This window comes from Nycticebus coucang, chromosome 20 (assembly GCF_027406575.1).
Source record: "Nycticebus coucang isolate mNycCou1 chromosome 20, mNycCou1.pri, whole genome shotgun sequence".
NCBI classification, from domain to species: Eukaryota; Metazoa; Chordata; class Mammalia; order Primates; family Lorisidae; genus Nycticebus; species Nycticebus coucang.
In genome coordinates, this window is record NC_069799.1 from 38,482,194 (window position 1) to 38,500,033 (window position 17,840).

The 17,840-nt window shown below is 34.1% G+C and overlaps 1 protein-coding gene across 5 annotated transcripts in view; it reads right to left on the reverse strand.

Annotated features, from left to right (window-relative positions):
- Nucleotides 1–863: 863 nt before the first annotated feature.
- The window catches only part of LOC128572379 (zinc finger protein 724-like), a 32,521-nt gene continuing 15,544 nt past the window's right edge, over nt 864–17,840 (reverse strand). For 2 of the 5 annotated variants that reach the window (XM_053572267.1, XM_053572268.1), the window contains 3 exons: nt 17,534–17,660; nt 16,947–17,042; nt 864–4,426 (listed from right to left, as the gene is read on the reverse strand). In XM_053572267.1, the coding sequence (XP_053428242.1) occupies nt 2,877–4,426; nt 16,947–17,042; nt 17,534–17,660 (1,773 nt within the window). In that variant the 3' untranslated portion in view covers nt 864–2,876. Of the gene's footprint in view, nt 4,427–16,932; nt 17,043–17,533; nt 17,661–17,840 lie in introns of those variants that run through there. The other 3 variants (XM_053572269.1, XM_053572271.1, XM_053572270.1) reach the window with 3 other exon arrangements.

The window sequence follows — 17,840 nt, forward strand, 5'->3', positions numbered from 1 at the left end:
TTATGGAGTATCTCTTACACACACAGTGTCGTCTTGTGCTGGTCTACTTCATATAAATGTCAAAACAACCCATGACTTACGTAGCCCTTAAATCTGACCTAAACAAATTGGTCCAATAAAGTCAATCAACTAAGTTATATCAATTATAAAAAGTGAAAGGAGTAATAACTGAAGAAAAAATAGCTCAAGTAGGATTCTCCAAATGAGACCAAAAACAATGCAGTGTACAGATTAAACACAATTTAACTTAATATACTCATGTCTTCAAAATATTTTCTGAGAACAATTAAATTTCATAAAAATTATTCTGATAAATTCTGAGGTCACATAAAGAATTACTTCATGAACTTAGTTCTTTTTTCTTTTTGAGACAGAGACTCATGTGTTGCCCTTGGTAGAGTGCGGTGGCATCACAGCTCACAGCAATCTCAAACTCCTGGGCTTCAGCTGTTCTCTTGCCTCAGCCTCCCAAGTATCTGGGACTACAAGCGCCCGCCACAACGCCAGGCTATTTTTTAGAGACGGGGTCTCGCTGGCAAAAGCTGGTCTCAAACTCATGAGCTCAAGGAATCCACCTGCCTCACCCTCCTAAGTGCTGGGATTATAGACATGAGCCATGGTGCCCGGCCTAAAACTTTATATACTTTGGAATAAGAAAATGGTTGTAGCATGAGTAAGGAACAAAACCTTACTCATGGGAAAGAAGATTTTCATGGGAAAATTTTGAACCAGGAACCATAAGACGTTAGAAAACTTCAATACAAAAACAGAGACAATATACTTTCAGAACCTTTGAGGTTTTTCCTTTGCTTGAAAATTATCAACACGTTTGAAATTGTATGTTTTCTTACAACCTATTTGTTTTCTTCTCAATATAGGTACACACTGACACAAACACAATCATGTTCGCCATAATCCTTTTACAAATAAAGTTTATCTTTAAGGTGATATACTTTTTTATTTTGCTCCATGTACATCGAAAACAAAAATACGTGTTTTCAATTCAGAGGTCATGTGTACATGGAAAAATGTAGAATGAAATTTTGTAAACAGTTACCCAGCACTCAGAAGTGTATGGCTTTTGGTTATACCCCTATATATTCTTCATCATTACCATCATAATGACCATGTAGCTAAATATTAAAAATATAACCTATAGAAATGATATTCTTCAAACATTTGAAGTTTAATACTCATTGGAATAAACGCCATTAAAACTGTTATTCCACTAAGTTATCCAATAGTACACTGCTATCGTCTTTTACCAACAATCTTGAATAATGTGGGACAGGTTAATGTTGGTGGCAAGATAACACTTAATTTTTGCACATCACTCTTTACACACTAAACACAATTTTGGTTTATTTAAAAAAATTAAATTTACATATTCCCTCATAAGGCATTTCAAAATTCACTGTATTTTATTACCTTAAATTGGTAAAACAACTTATTTCTAAAATTCAAAGAGCTTCTAAGTATAATGGAAAAGAATATTACTCTGAATAACTACCTTTGACATCATTTACAATATTCTTTTTTTGTTAAATTTTATTTATTTTATTGATTTACTTTTTTTTGAGACAGTGTCACTATGTCACCTTGGTAGAGTGCCATGGCGTCACAGCTCACAGCAACCTTACCCTCTTGAGCTTAAGTGATTCTCATGACTCAGCCTCCCAAGTAGCTAGGAATACAGGTGCTCACCACGATGCCCAGCTATTTTGTTGTTGTTGAACGTGTCATTGTTTAGCTGACCCAAGCCAGGTTCGAACCAGCCAGACTTGGCATGTGTCTGACACCATAACCACTGTGCTATGGGTGCCGAGTCTCACAATATTCTTGTAAGTCAAATCACGAACAGCCTTTCCAGTTATACTTTCTACACATATCTTACATTTCCATATCCTTCATATTCCTTGGAAGAGGATATGTATGCTGCTTACCTAATTTAGAAGGACCTTTCATAGTTTTGATAAACAATTGGCCACACAAATAAATACAAAAACTCTAAAAATAAAGGTACAGCATCAAGTAATTTCATAGTTGATTTACATCAATATTTAATTTTTAAGAAAATTTACAAATGTTTAAGGCATAATAGGATACAATGAATGTATAATTAAAATTTGCTATAAAATTAATCTCCAGTTCCTTTTATACATACATGCGCAAAAATTACCTAAATTATCTTTAATTTTGGATTATTCTGTACATTCAGTGCTCTACTTTAGAGTAATGTCTGAAACTCTCAGTGCCTTATTGCTTTCTACTGTGAATCCTATGAAGTTGACTTAGAGCTGATTCTTTGATTAAATATTTCTTCAAATTATGGTATCTCTAAAATACCTTTTAATATAAAATCTAGTGTTTCCTAAGGTTTTTTTGAACATTTTGTCTGTATTTATATATTTATAGCATTTTTTTCTCCAATCCAAATACTCTGAATTTTTTTTTATTAAAGAGCAATTGATGGAGAGTTTCATTCCAGTATGATTTATCCTGTGCTTTTTAAAAATAAAACGTTTGACAGAAGTAATTTGCACTACTCTTTATAGTTTTTTTTCTCAGTATGAATACCCTAGTGCATGCTAAGATGTTTGTCTTCTGAAAGGTATTTTGATAGTTTCATTTATACCACTGTTACCCAATATGACTCTCTCAAGTAGTATATGAACACTTATTAAGGGCTTTTATACTTTCTTTACATTTGTAGCATTTTGCTCAGGGATAGATTCTTTCACATATAGTATGGTAATAGTGTTGGATAAAGGCTTTGCCACATTCTTCACATTGGTAAATGTTCTCTTCAGTATATGTATCTTATGCTTAGGAAGGTAACCACACAGATTAAAGGCTTTGTCCACATTTGTCAATTTTTAAGGTTTCTCCCCAGAATGAATTCTCTTATGTTTAGTTAGGTCTGAGCACCAGTTAAAGGTTTTGCCACATTCTTCACATTTGTAAGGTTTCTCTCCAGAATGAATTCTCTTATGTTTAGTTAGGTCTGAGCACCAGTTAAAGCTTTTCCCACATTCTTCACATTTGTAGGGTTTTTCTCCACTATGAATTCTCATATGCTGCTTAAGGTATGAAGAGCAGTTAAAAGCTTTGCCACATTCTTTACATTTGTAGGGTTTCTCTCCAGTATGAATTCTCTCATGTGTTTGAAGGCTTGAACTATAGTTAAAAGTTTTGCCACATTCTTTACATTTGTAGGGTTTCTCTCCAGTATGAATTCTCTTATGTCTACGAAGGCTTGAGCTACACTTAAATGTTTTATCACATTCTCCACATTTGTAGAATTTCTCTGTAGTATGAATCCTCTTATGCTTAGTAAAGTATGAGCATGAGTTAAAAGCTTTCCCACATTCTTCACATTTGTAGGGTTTTTCTCCAGTATGAATTCTCTCATGTGTCTGAAGGCTTGAGCCATAGTTAAATGTTTTGCCACATTCTTTACATTTGTAGGGGTGTTGTCCAGTATGAACTGTTTTATGTACAGAAAGGCATGCATAATTGTTAAAGGTTTTGCCACATTCTTCACATCTATGGGTTTTCTCTCCAGTATGAATTCTCTTATGTATATTAAGGCTTGAGGTATAGTAAAAAGTTTTATCACATTCTTCACATTTATAGGGTTTCTCTCCAGTATGAATTCTCTTATGCTTCATAAGGTATGAAAAACGGTTAAAAGATTTGGTACATTCACTACATTTGTAAGGTCTCTCTCCAGCAGTATGTATTATCTTATGGTCAGTGAAGTATGACCACCGATTAAAGCCTTTGCCACATTCTTTGCATTTGTAAAGCTTCTCTCCAGTATGGGTTCTCTTATGCTTAGTAAGGTATGAGCATGAGTTGAAAGCTTTTCCACATGCTACACATTTGTAGGGTTTCTCTCCAGAATGAATTCTCTTATGCTGCTTAAGGTATGAAGAGCAGTTAAAAGCTTTGCCACATTCTTTACATTTGTAGGGTTTCTCTCCAGTATGAATTCTCTTATGTCTATAAAGGCTAGCACAATGGTTAAAAGTTTTGCCACATTCTTCACATTTGTAGGGTTCCTCTCCAGTATGAATTCTTTTATTTTCACTAATGTGTGAACACTGGTAAAAGGCTTCCCCACATTCTTTACATTTAAAAGATTTTTCTATAGTATGTCTTATCTTATGTTTATTTAACAATTTTTTGAAGACTTCCAAATATTTTTTACATAGAAAGATTTTGCTATGCATAGTAGCTGAACATTTATTAAGTCCATTATAAGAACCTTTCTGCTCCTCATACTCACCCATACTTTCCCAGACTTTCATTAAGTTTAAATGCTCAAGGCCACAGGTTCCATATTTTCTCACTATCACATTTGGAAATGAAATATTTATGCTTTCTTCTGACAAATGGTCTAGGCTGGAATAAGAAGATACAGCTGAAAGAAATCAAATAAAAATAAATTATCCCACTTATTTTGTTTCTTCAGAATCAGATGAATATACATTACACACTTAATACACAATTATACTAAGCATGTTATCAAAATGGCATAATACAATGTATCAGGTCTAATTCTTTTTATGATAAATAAATGTAACAAAACTACCTTTGTGAGAATTCTAACAACCAGATAAAACCTTTCAGAACACCAGGTAGGTAGAATTCCATGGGTCCCTCAGTAAGGTGGAAAAGGTTATTTTATTTACTGCCTAAACGCTTCTTCCTTCTTATACAGCTTGGTACATACTGAAGTAAACATACAACTCCCACAATTATGTCCATCCTTTTGGCTTTTGGGGGCCCTTCAAAAGAGAAGCTTGTCTCCCATAACACAGAGTGCTGAAGGAAATGCTTCTATAGTTTCAACGACAGAATGGTATGCTGAAACCAAAGGTTAAAAAAAAGTTACAGCAGCAGAGACTTTAGTACCACAAAGAATAGCTGTAGGAAATGGTAACAGGTGCTTATGAAGAAATGGGAGGAAATTAACTGAAAAAGAAACAGATAATTCCACTAAAGAAACATATCAGAACAGATTTAAGGACATCTAAATTTCTAGTAAAACCAACTGATGTGAAAATGCCCCTGAACAAAATCACTTGTTAAATTTTGCAAATGGTGGCATATTGTTAATTCTCACATCTGAATCAAAGATTACAACATATAAAAAACATACCTAATAGAAGAAAATAATCAGAAATCAACAAGAAAGGAATTCAGACATATAGGTCACCTGACAAAATTAAAAATAAAATATCTGAATTAATACTAAATGAATAAGATGGGAACAATAATTATAAGTAAATAAAAAAATAAAATCAGGAAAATGTGGCTACCAGGCTTGGTGCTTATAGCTCAGCGACTAGGGCGTTGGCCATGTACACCAGAGCTGGTGGGTTCGAACCTGGCCCAGGTCTGCCAAACAACAGTAACAACAATAAAAAAATAACCAGGCATTGTGGCAAGCACCTGTAGTCCCAGCTACTTGTGAGGCTAAGGCAAGAGAATCACTTAAGCCCAAGAGTTTGAGTTGGTTGAGTTGCTGTGAGTTGTGATGGCATAGCACTCTACTGAGGGTGACAAAGTGAGATTCTGTCTCAAAAAAAATGACTGAGAAGTTCTCAAATGTATAAAAGAAGATATAATAAAACCCAGAAGCTCTACATACTTCACTGAGGTAAACACGAAGGGACCAGAATAAGACTGATTATTAGCAAAGTTTTGAAAAGTAAAACAAAGGAAGAAAATCTTGAAAGCAGCAAAAGTGATTTGTCAGGTATAAGCATGGTCCTATTACTAGTGGCTGTACCAAAAGAAACCTTGCATGCCAGAAAAGAATTGGGTGATATATTCAAAATGAACAAAAGAACAAAAACTTCAAAGGAGAAATACTATATCCAGCAAAACTACCCTTCTAAATGAAGAAAGAATAAAGATTTTATCAAGCTAATGGATTCTGAACATGTTCATTACCAATGTACTTGCTGCCCAAGAAATACCAAAGGCAGCCCTTTCATTGAAAATATTAAATAAAATAAAAAGATGTTCTAAAAGGAGGCAAAACTATAGAAAATATTAATAATTCTCAGAGAAAATATGTAAGTACACATAAGCAAAATTCAATAGTATTACAATCTTGTGCAGAAAATACTTTCAATCATGTTCTAAAATTTGAAGACAAAAACAATAACAAAAACATTAAGCACCTCTTAATGAGCATAAAATATAACAAGATATATATAACTGGTGATGTTAATAACAAAATTGAGGACAGATGTAATGAGGAGCAATGTCCAAATGCCACTGAAGTTGTTACCAGTTTAAAAATATATTGTTGCATCTGTAAGTATTGAATGATTGCCATGGTAATTAAAGGAAATCACCTATAAAGATTCACTACAATAATAAGTCACTACAAGTAACAATGAGACACAAAGGAAGACAAAAAGAGAGTAAAAGAATGGCAAAATAGCTATAAAAATAAAAAAGAGCAATTAATAAAATGGCAATAGTAAGTCCTTCTCTTTCAGATTATATAAATATTCATAGACTACATTTCAAAATCTAAAGACTTAAGTTAAATGAAGATGTGGATTTCAAGAAGTTATTAACCAAGACCCTGCTAACAAGAGACTCACTACCTTAGATGGAATGACAAAAATGGACTGCTAGTGTCAAGACAGAAAAAGATATTCCATACAAATGTTAATCAAATGAAAGCAGGAGTGGTCACAATAAGGTACACTACATGTTGACAGAAAACTTGTCCTCTATCCTTAAATATACTTTACGTCAAACTGTCACAAGAAACAAAGAAAGACATTGAATAATAATACAAGTGTTCATTCACTGGGAACCTATGTTTTATTTTTATATTTTATATAAATATAAAATATAAAATATTTTTATATATACATATGTGTGTGTAATATCAGGGTTGTAAAGTACAGACAGCAAACACTGGCAGAATTGAAAGAAGAAACACACAGCAATATAAAAATGGTAGAATATTTCAAAATCCCACTTTTGGTAGCAAATGATAATAGTAAGGGAAGACATTACTAATCAAATGAGAGCAGGGGAGTTCACAATTAGGCAAAATATATTTTGACACACCATTCTCATATTGCCATCTGATCTTTGATAAAGTGGAGAAAAATATTTAATGGGAAAAAGAATCCCTTTTTAATAAATGGTGCTAGGAAAATTGTATAGCCACATGTAGAAGATTTAGAAGATTCAACCAGGATCTGCACCTTTGAACACTTACAAAAATTAATTCATGATAGATAACAGACTTAAACCTTAAGCATGAAATGATAAGAATTCTAGAAGAGTTTAGAAAAACTCATAAATAGCAGCCTAGGCAAAGAATTTATGAAGAAGACCCTAGAGGCAATCACAGAAACCAAACTAAATAAATGGAACCTGATTAATTACAAAGCTTCTGTGCAGCCAATGAAACAATCAATACCATGAACAGACAACCTACAGAATGGAAGAAAATATGTGCATGCTATATAACCAATGAAGGGCTTTTAACCTATCAAGAACTTAAGCAAGTCAGCAAGAAAACATCAAACCCCATTAAAAAGTGGGCAAAGGACCAGAACAAAAGCTTCTCTAAAGAAGATAGACTAGGGCTCAAAGGAGTAGGGCGCTGGCCCCATACTGGAGGTGGCAGGTTCAAACCCGGCTCCGGCTAAAAACTGCAGAAAAAAAAAAAGAAGATAGACTAATGGCCAACAAAAATATGAAAAAATGCTCAACATCTCTAATCATCAGGGAACTGCAAACCAAAACTATAATGAGATATCACCTAACTCCAGTGAGAATGGCTATCAAAAAGTCCCAAAACAACAGATGCTGGTGTGGATACACAGGAAAAGGAACACTTAAACACTGTTGGTATAAATGTAAACTAGTAAAACTTGAATGGAAAGTAATATGGAGATACCATTTGATCCAGCAATTCCATTGCTAGGTATTTACCCAAAAGAACAAAAGACACTTGCATTTGAATACTGATTACAGCACAATTCACAATCACAAAGATGTGGAAACAACCCTAATATTTATCAATATATAAGTGAAGTAATAAAATGTAGTCTATGTATGATCTAGTATCTTCCGGAATAACCTGAAGGAACTGGAGACCATCCTCCCAAGTGAGGTATTACAACAACGAAAAAACAAATAGCACACGCAGTCACTTTTATTGTTTATTTTTGGGGGACAGAGCCTCAAGCTATCGCCCTGGGTAGAGTACGGTGGTGTCATAGTATACAGCAACCTCCAACATTTGGGCTCAAGTGATCCTCTTGCCTCAGTTTTTCTACTTTTAGTAGAGATAGTCTCCTTTTTTGCTCAGGCTGGTCTCAAACCCATGAGCTCAAGCTATTCACCCACCTCAGCCTACAGAGTGCTAGGATTACAGGCGTGAGCCACCGTGCCAGGCCATGCACTCAATTTTAAATTGGAACTAAATGATCAACACTCACATGGACATATCGTACTAAAATTCAATGGAAATCTAGCAGGTGAGAGGGGGAAGGGCCTGGGTAAATTTATACCTAATGGATACAATGCATACTATCTGGGTTATGGACACCCTTATAGACTCAAAATGTACAAAAGTAATTCATATAACCAAATAATTTATACTCCAGTAATATCCTGAAATAAAATTATAGAATACAAGAAAAAAAACAATGAAAAGATTAATCACACAGTGAAAAAAAACAAGATACAATTATAATACTGTTTACTAGAGACTCACATTAGATATAATGACAAAAATAGGTCGAAAAAAGGAAGTCCATGCAAATGTTCAAGATAAGGGGAGGTCACAAGTAGGGACAATATATTTTGAGACAAAATTTGTGCTATTTCATAAAATGTACTTTAGTCGAAACTGTCACAAAATCAAAGGATATTAATAATAAAAGCACTCTCACTGGGAAAAATCTATGATTTACTTTTATATAGATATAAAATCTAACATACTTTATATTCAGCAGAACCGCCATAGTTGACCACATTCCTACATTGACTACCTCTACAGGTTGAACAGCTGTTATAGTCCCTTGGGTACTCAATGTACAGAGGTTCTACTGTATACATATATGTGTGTGTGTTTAAAATCAGGGTTGCAATATATAAACATTGATGGCATTGAAGCAAAAAATACATAATACACTAACGGTAAGATACTTCAACACTGCACTTTATGTAATTATAAATAATAATGCAAGACATTATATTAAGAGGACAAATTAAAAGCATGATAAAACAATTATACCTGATAGACATATAAAGAACACTCCACACAACAGCAGCAGAATACACAATCTCAATAGCTCACAATATACTATCCTGCATAGAACTCTTTACGCCACAAAACAATTTATAAATTTTTAAAAATTATAATCTTATAGACCTTTATTGATGACCAAAATGGAATAAAACTAGAAATCAGAAGAAAATCTAGAAAATACACAAATAAATATAAATTAAATGATACACTTTTGAGCATGTTCATTAATGAGTAAGAAAACTCAATATTGTGAAGATGTCATGTGTATATTTACTTATCCCAAATGATCTACAAATTTAATGCAACCTGTTTAAAATTTTCAGTGTCATATTATTAGGGGAAAAAACTATTTAAAAATCATACAGAATGCCAAAGTATCATAAAGAGCCCAACAACCTTAAAAAAAAAAAATCACACTTTCTGACTTCAAGACATGTTATGTTAAAAAGGTATAATAATCAAGGCAGTTTAGTACTGACAGAAGGGCAGACAACTTTACTAATGAAATGAAATGTATGAAAAAAATAAAACCCTCACATACGTGATGAAACAAAGAGTTATTTGCACATCTGTATTTACTGATGTATTATTCACAAAAGCCAACATATAAAAACACAAACTTACCTCAACAAAGTGAGTAAATATAACTTGTGATGTAAAAATGGAGTATTACTCCACTTTTCAAAAGCAAACAGATACTTTAAAATTTACTTGTATAAATAGTATAAAGTAGTTTTCAGAAACAAAAGAATGATAGTGTTTGTAAAGCAATAGGCAATAAGAAAAATAGGTAGTTATTTAATATATACTGAGTTTTAGTTTTTCAAGATAAAAATATTCTAGAGACATATGTTGAGTATCAATATCCTTAACATGACTTAACCGTATAACCAAATTATTTAAGAATGTAAATGTCATTTTTTTTTCTCTTTTTGTTTTTCTTTTTGGAGACAGAGTTGCATTATGGTGCCCTAGCAACCTCAAACTCTTGGGCTTAAGCAATTCTCTTGCCTCAGCCTCCCAAGTAGCTGGAACTACAGGCGCCTGTCACAATGCCCAGCTATTTTTGTTGTTGTAGTTGTCATTTTTGTTTGGCAGGTACAGGCCAGGTTCGAATCTGCCAGCCCTGGTGTATATGGCTGGCGCCCTAGCCGCTGAGCTCCAGAGGCCAAGCCAAATGTCATGTTTTTTTTTTTTTGTAGAGACAGAGTCTCACTTTACCGCCCTCAGTAGAGTACCATGATGTCACAGGACTCAGAGCAACCTCCAGCTCTTGGGCTTTCGCGATTCTCCTGCCTCAGCCTCCCGAGCAGCTGGGACTACAGGCGCCCGCCACAACGCCCAGCTATTTTTTGGTTGCAGTTCAGCCAGGGCTGGGTTTGAACCCACCACCCTCGGTATATGGGGCCAGCACCCTATTCACTGAGCCACAGGTGCCACCCATCCAAATGTCATGATTTTTATAATAAAAAACAATAACACCAAAAATAGAATTTTGAAGCTTTTCAAAAATTATCTTCAAATTACACAAATGTTTCACACAAACATAATGCTTATACACTAATAAGTATATACTGAAATTAAGACAATTTTCATAATTATTCACCTGGACAAGATAAAATAACCACTGCTCACCAACCAGGAATAAAAAATATATACTATTCAAAAACAATTATAAGTAATATTTACATAGGTTTTTATACTGAAAACAGAAATATACCTGGTTTATATTTAATTCTTTTTTTTTCTCTTTTTTGAGACAGAGTCTCACTTTGTCAAGCCTGGGTAGAGTGTCCTGGCATCATAGCTCACAGTAACCTCAAACTCTTGGCTCAAGCAATTCTCTTGTCTCAGCCTCCCAAGTAGCTGGGACTATATATTTAACACTTGCCTCACAATGTGTTAAAGCATACAGTTGAACATTTTCATACACATTTATAATACATAGGTAAAAGGTAAAAACATAATTGACTGATAGGAGGTGCCCTACTTTAAAAAATGAAACAGAACTATAAAATTACAAAACTAAAAGAAACTTTAGCCCATGAAATTCCGAAGAAACAAAGTTACTGAAGAATTCTACATCAGTGTCATTTTCAAGGGTGACTAGGCATCCATGATTTTGAATAATTAGAATATAGATAGGACAGTAATATTTCATAAAAACACACTATAATTATTCCTAAAAAGCTTTAATAAAAAATTAAGAATTAGGCATTTAAATGATATTAGAGATCATTAGAGATTACTCTTCCCTTAAATTATTAATAAATACCTGTCTTTCTCTCTTATACAGAAGAGAAAGACAGTAATCCAGCTTTAAGAAGCAAAGTCAAATCTTGCATTCCTAAGTACAGGAACTACATAAATATTATCAAATATGATGTGAAGTTGTAAGTTATACTTTCAGTCAAGTAAAGTCTGATGAAAATAGATGGAAATGCTAACATGCAGTAAACTGAAACAGACAAACCAGTCATTTTCACAAATGTGGGGTGTGTACTAATGTAATTCAGCTTTTATAACACATTTAAGTTTAAGCATGTTATTTCAAAACTTTTAAAAGTTCTTGGGCGGCGCCTGTGGCTCAGTGGGTAGGGCACCGGCCCTATATACTGAGGTTGGTGGGTTCAAACCTGGCCCCGGCCAAACTGCAACAAAAATATAGCCAGGCGTTGTGGCGGGTGCCTGTAGTCCCAGCTACTCTGGAGGCTGAGGCAAGAGAATCGCCTAAGCCTAAGAGCTGGTGGCTGCTGTGAGCTATGACGCCATGGCACTCTACCAAGTGTGACAAAGTGAGACTCTGTCTTTAAAAAATATATATTAAAAAAAAAACTTTTAAAAGTTCTCTATTAATACATGTACAACATAAAATGATATAACTGTCACACTGATAACAAGTGGAGGATGTCAGTCCAAGTTGACTTGTGAAATTGAACTATATAGTTACAGCTTTCAGAAGTTTTTGTACTCTCCATTACCTTAAAGTGTTTCAAAAGAAAATATGTACAGATGTAATATGAAAGAAAATGAGAAATGAAGCAAAGCAATTAACTACAAAGTCAATAAAATAAAAATGAAAGCAGTAAAAGAGTGCTAAAATTACTTCATTTGTTTCAATAATTACTTAAAACACAGATGAAAATCTTTAAAAAAGATAATATGGCTTAATTAAGAATAAATAAGTTCCTATAATATTCTGCTGATGAGAGACTCATTTTACCTCTAAGGAGCCAAATAGGCTGAAAATAAAAGGAGGAAAAAAAATCCATGCCAACAGTAACAAGTGGTGCAGGTGGCCATAATTACTTACATTAGACAAAATGTACTTAAGCTCAAATCTGTCTTAAGAAACAAAGTTTGATATTACATAATGATAAAATGTGTCAGGAATCTGTAACAATAATATATACATATATGTGTGTAAATTGTAAGAACTTCACATAAACACTTCAGTAAGTTATAACATGTGTTGTAGATGTTTTGTAACATTGATAGGTGTATATATACTGAAAAGGCTGTATTTCACCCTTTGGAACCAAAAAAACTTATATTCCAAAATTGTAAAAATATGAATTTTGTGAAATGTGATGAGAGTCACTGCTATGTGAAATAAACACTTGGGGAAAATTATAATTTAGATATATAAATTATCTAAAAGTGATGACAATGCTAGTGATTCCTTTCTGCCTACAATAAACTTTCAAGTACATCTTTTGAGTACATGAGATGCCTGCTAATTATCTAATTTACTTCTTGCATAATATGAAATTCTAGCATATTGTCCTGAATATTTAAATCTGGACTCAGTTCTAGCCTATTCAGCCACAGTCCTTGGCCAGTACTGCCCATCTAAGGACCCATTCTGCGGCCTTGGAAAGCCTCCCACTTATTCAGTGGGAGCTGCACTCATCCATATAACTGGTATCAGGTATACACCCTATGCAGAACCAGCTGCAACTGCCTGACCTACAGATGAAAGTCATGAACACAATCTAGTCTGCTCATTATAAGACAGGATTCACAACTACCCAAGCCCCGGGCATCAGGCCAACACTATAGGCTGACCTCAATGCATATATAGCAGCAGAATTGTGACCTAGTTATAACTCTTTTTATCCATAAACCCAGAGAAGACCCTATCAGCCTGGGTCCCCAAGAAAGGAAGATCTTTACCTGCTGAAACCGGCTTATAAAAACTATGACAGGTGCTGGCTCTTTCAAATGCACAGACACCAATGCAAGGCTATATTACACCCATCTTCAATGCTTCTATTTTAGTATTGAAATCCTAAGCAGAAATATTAGATGAGAAAAGAAAAAAAAAAGCTGTCTAAATAGAAAATAAAGAAGAAAAATTGTCACTGGTTGTAGATAATATCTTTTTTTTTTTTTTTTTGGCAGTTTTTGGCCAGGGCTGGGTTTGAACCCACCACCTCTGGCATGTGGGGCCGGCGCCCTACCCCTTTGAGCCACAGGTGCCTCCCGTAGATAATATCTTATACTTAGAAAACCAGAATACACAAAAAACTATTTAAATGAAAACATGCAGTAAATGTGTTTTACTCAGTAAAAACTCAGTAAATGAACAAAATATTATTAATAAATTAACATACAAATATCTATATATCATACATCAATAGAAATAAAAAAGAAAAAATCTAATTTTAATAACACCAAAATGTTAATTTTAAGGCAATAAATTTAACCAATTAACCAAAAAGCGTCAATACATGCATATAATGATAAGATAAATAGAAGACAAGTAAGTGTAGACTATCCCCTGTGTATAAACTGAAAGAATAACTACCATTAAAGTGCCATATAATACAAGTAATCTCTAAATTCAATGAGCTCCCTATCAAAATTCTGATGGCATTTTTCACAGGAGTAAAAAACACCATCATAAAATTTTTTGGAACTACAATAGACTTTGATAGTCAATGTAATCATAAAGAACAAAGCCGGGAGCATCATACTTTTTTTTGGGACAGAGTCTCAGTATGTCGCTCTTGGTAGAGTGCTGTGGTGTCACAGCTCACAGCAACCTCAAATTCTTGGGCTTAAGTGATTCTCTTGCCTCAGCCTCCCAAGTAGCTGGGACTACAGGCGCCCGCCACAACACCTGGCTATTTTTTGGGTGCAGTTATCATTGTTGTTTAGCTGGCCTGGGCTGGGCTTGAACCTGCCAGCCTTGGTGTTTGTGGCTGCACTCTACTCAATGAGCTATGGGAGCTGAGCCCATCATACTTTTGGATTTCAAACTATATTACAAAACTACACAAATAAAATAAAAACAGAATGGTATGTACGTTAAAAGGGACACGACCACCAATGGAATAGAACAGAGACCCAGGAAATAAATCCATGTTTACAAAGTCAACTAATCTTTGACAGAGTGCAGAAAGTATAGTCTAATCAATAATTGGTGGTGGGAAAACTGGAGATACACCAAGAAAAAAAAAATAATGACAATTTTCTAACACCATTTTCTCCAATTATCTCAAAATAAAGACTTATGTAAGATATGAATCCTTAAAAAATAATAAAAGAAAATGTGAAAAACCTTCCTGGTATTGATATTGGTAATGGATTTTTTTGGATCTGACACCAAAAGTATGAAAATAAAAGCAAATATAAGCATGTTGGATTGCATCAATCTAAAAAGCTTGTTCACTGCAAATAAAACAAAATAATAATATTTATAGGACAGGAGAAAACATTTGCAAAACATATGTTTGATAAGAGGTTAATATCCAAATTCTATAAGGAATGCATATAAATCAAAACAAAAATAATAATGACTACAATAAAACCAAATGAAAAAAAAGATAAGACTAGATATTTTCCCAGTGAAGACATACAAGTGTCCAACAAGTATACATAAAGGTGTTCTATGTCACCAATCATCAGGGAATTACAAATCGAAATCATGATGAAATACCATTTCATCCGTATCTACAAGGAGGGCTAATATCAAACAGAAGAGATAACAAGTTTTGGAAGGATGTGAAGAACAAAAAGTCCTGGACACTGGTGAGTTGTGAGTTGGTAGATTCATTATGAAAACAAGTATGGAGGTTCTTTAAAACATAACAAAAGTAGAACTACATAGAATTCAGCAATCTCATTTCAGTGTATAGAACCAAAGAAATTAAACAGTATGTTGAATAAATATATGCACTGCCCTATTCATTGCAACATTATTTATAATTGCCCAGATATGAAAACAACCTAAATGTTTGTGAATGCTGAATGGACAAATAAAATATGGCATATTTATGCAACAGAATATTATTCATTAACTAAAAATATTATTCAATCAATTCAACAACTTAGATGCACCTAGAGGACATTATGCTAACTGAAATAAGCCAAGTACAGAAAGACAAACATGCCATGATCTCCCTTACATAAAGAATCTAAAAACAATTGTATACATAGAAGCAGAATGTACAAAGTTGGGAACAAATAGGAAGATGTTATTAAAACAGTACAAACTTTCAGTTGTAAGATGAATAAATAAGTTCTGTGGGCCTGATGTATAGCACTGTGACTATAGCTAAATAGTTTATTTATTTATAAATATCATTAATATTTATAAAAAATTATTAATATTTATTTTATTTTAAAATGTACTTTAACAGTAGACCTTAAATGTTCTAAGTACCAAAAAGAGATAACTGTGAAGTGTTAGATATGCTCATAAACTTGATATGTGCATATATTATCATAGGCCTTACACTACATACAATAATTATATAGTTATACAACTTTTATTTGTGAAGAAAGTCTATGTCACACACACACACACATATACACAAAGGACACAAAGTAAGCATCATACTAAACAAGAGAAAATTATAAAATGATAGTTATTAAAAATTAAATAGACCAGGCACGGTGGCTCATGCCTGTAATCCTAGCACTTTGGGAGGCCAAGGCAGGTGGATTGCTTGAGCTCAGGAGTTTGAGACCAGCCTGAGAAAGAGCAAGATCCCATCTCTAAAAATAGCTGGGCGTTGTGGGCACCTGTAGTCCCAGCTACTTGGGAGGCAGAGGCAAGAGGGCTGCTTGAGCTCAAGAGTTTGAAGTTGCTGTAAATTATGATGCCATGGTACTCTACTAGGCATGGCAAAGTGAGACTCTGTCTCAAAATTAAAAAACAAAAAGGGAAGTTTAAAAATTTAAAACACAGAGTTCCTCAATATACACAGATATTTTTGCAACCTGAAAAGCAGCGGAAGAGCAATCAAATCCTGCAGTCCCTTATTAGCCATAAACAGGACTTTGACTCTCAGTGTAACTGTGAAGGAAGATCACTGAAAAGGAAGTCAAGTCCCTAAGACAACTTAAGAACAGAAAATAGAGATGCCCATATATCTGACACTAAGAGAAAGAAACCATTTCCACAGGGCGGCACCTGTGGCTCAAAGGGCTAGGGCGCTGGCCCCATATGCCAGAGGTGGTAGGTTCAAACGCAGCCCTGGCCAGAAACTGCAAAAAAAAAAAAAAAAAAAAAATTACCTGAAACCATTTCCATTGCAGCAGAGCTTCCCAACCACATTTTCAGGTCTGGCTTCCTCCTTGACCTTTGGACCTCTCACCTGAGTCATCTGCTTCCCTCACTCCCACCTACCTGACTGTTCTGCTACTGCTGCATGTCTCTTCACATTCCAGGGCTCTTTTCTTTGCTCCAAACAGGTGATCAGGTCTGGCTTAGACACAGCAAGACCTGTTTTATTAGAAAAAAGTAATATGACTCTTGCTAGGACTCTCCAATTACCAACCTACCATTGTACAAAGTAGAGAAGAAAAAGCATTACAGAATACTTTAGAAAATTAATCAGAAAGTATCATTTTCCGACAGAAACTTTAGAATATTGAGGAAGTATATAAAATTTGTGGGTCCTTATCTTTATTACCCAGTACTAGTGAATCAAAAATTGATGATAGAAATTGTATTTTAAGGTGTAGATAACAACATTTTGTGCCATTAAATTTCTGAAATTACCACTAAACTACAAATCATCTCAAGAAAGAGTAAGAGTAATGTCAAGATAAATCATTTTAGAGACTTTTTTCTATACTAAAATATCCTTAAGTTTTCCTTGGAAACAAAAATTTGACACTCATTCACATAAAGCAGGAACTCCCAAAAAACATTCTACAAAGGAAAAATATAAAATCCTTGAAACAGAAATTGTGTATTAAAATTATGCTCACCCAGGGTGAACAGGTTTCTGTAATTCTCTAACATCACATCCCTATATAAATTCCGCTGAGTAGGGTTCAGGCATGCCCACTCTTCTGGAGAAAATTCTATGGTCACATCCTTGAACGTCAACAGTTCCTAAAATAAAAACGCATATTCACAAAGTGGCCATGGGAAGCGTTCTTAATTTGACTTTAGGTGAAATGATAGAAGAATACGAATACTGTTTCTTACCCCTATCCCAGTCTCTGGAATTACTCAAAAAGATAATTTTTAATATAGAAATATTGTGTAATGTAGTCTCTAAATATGAGGAAA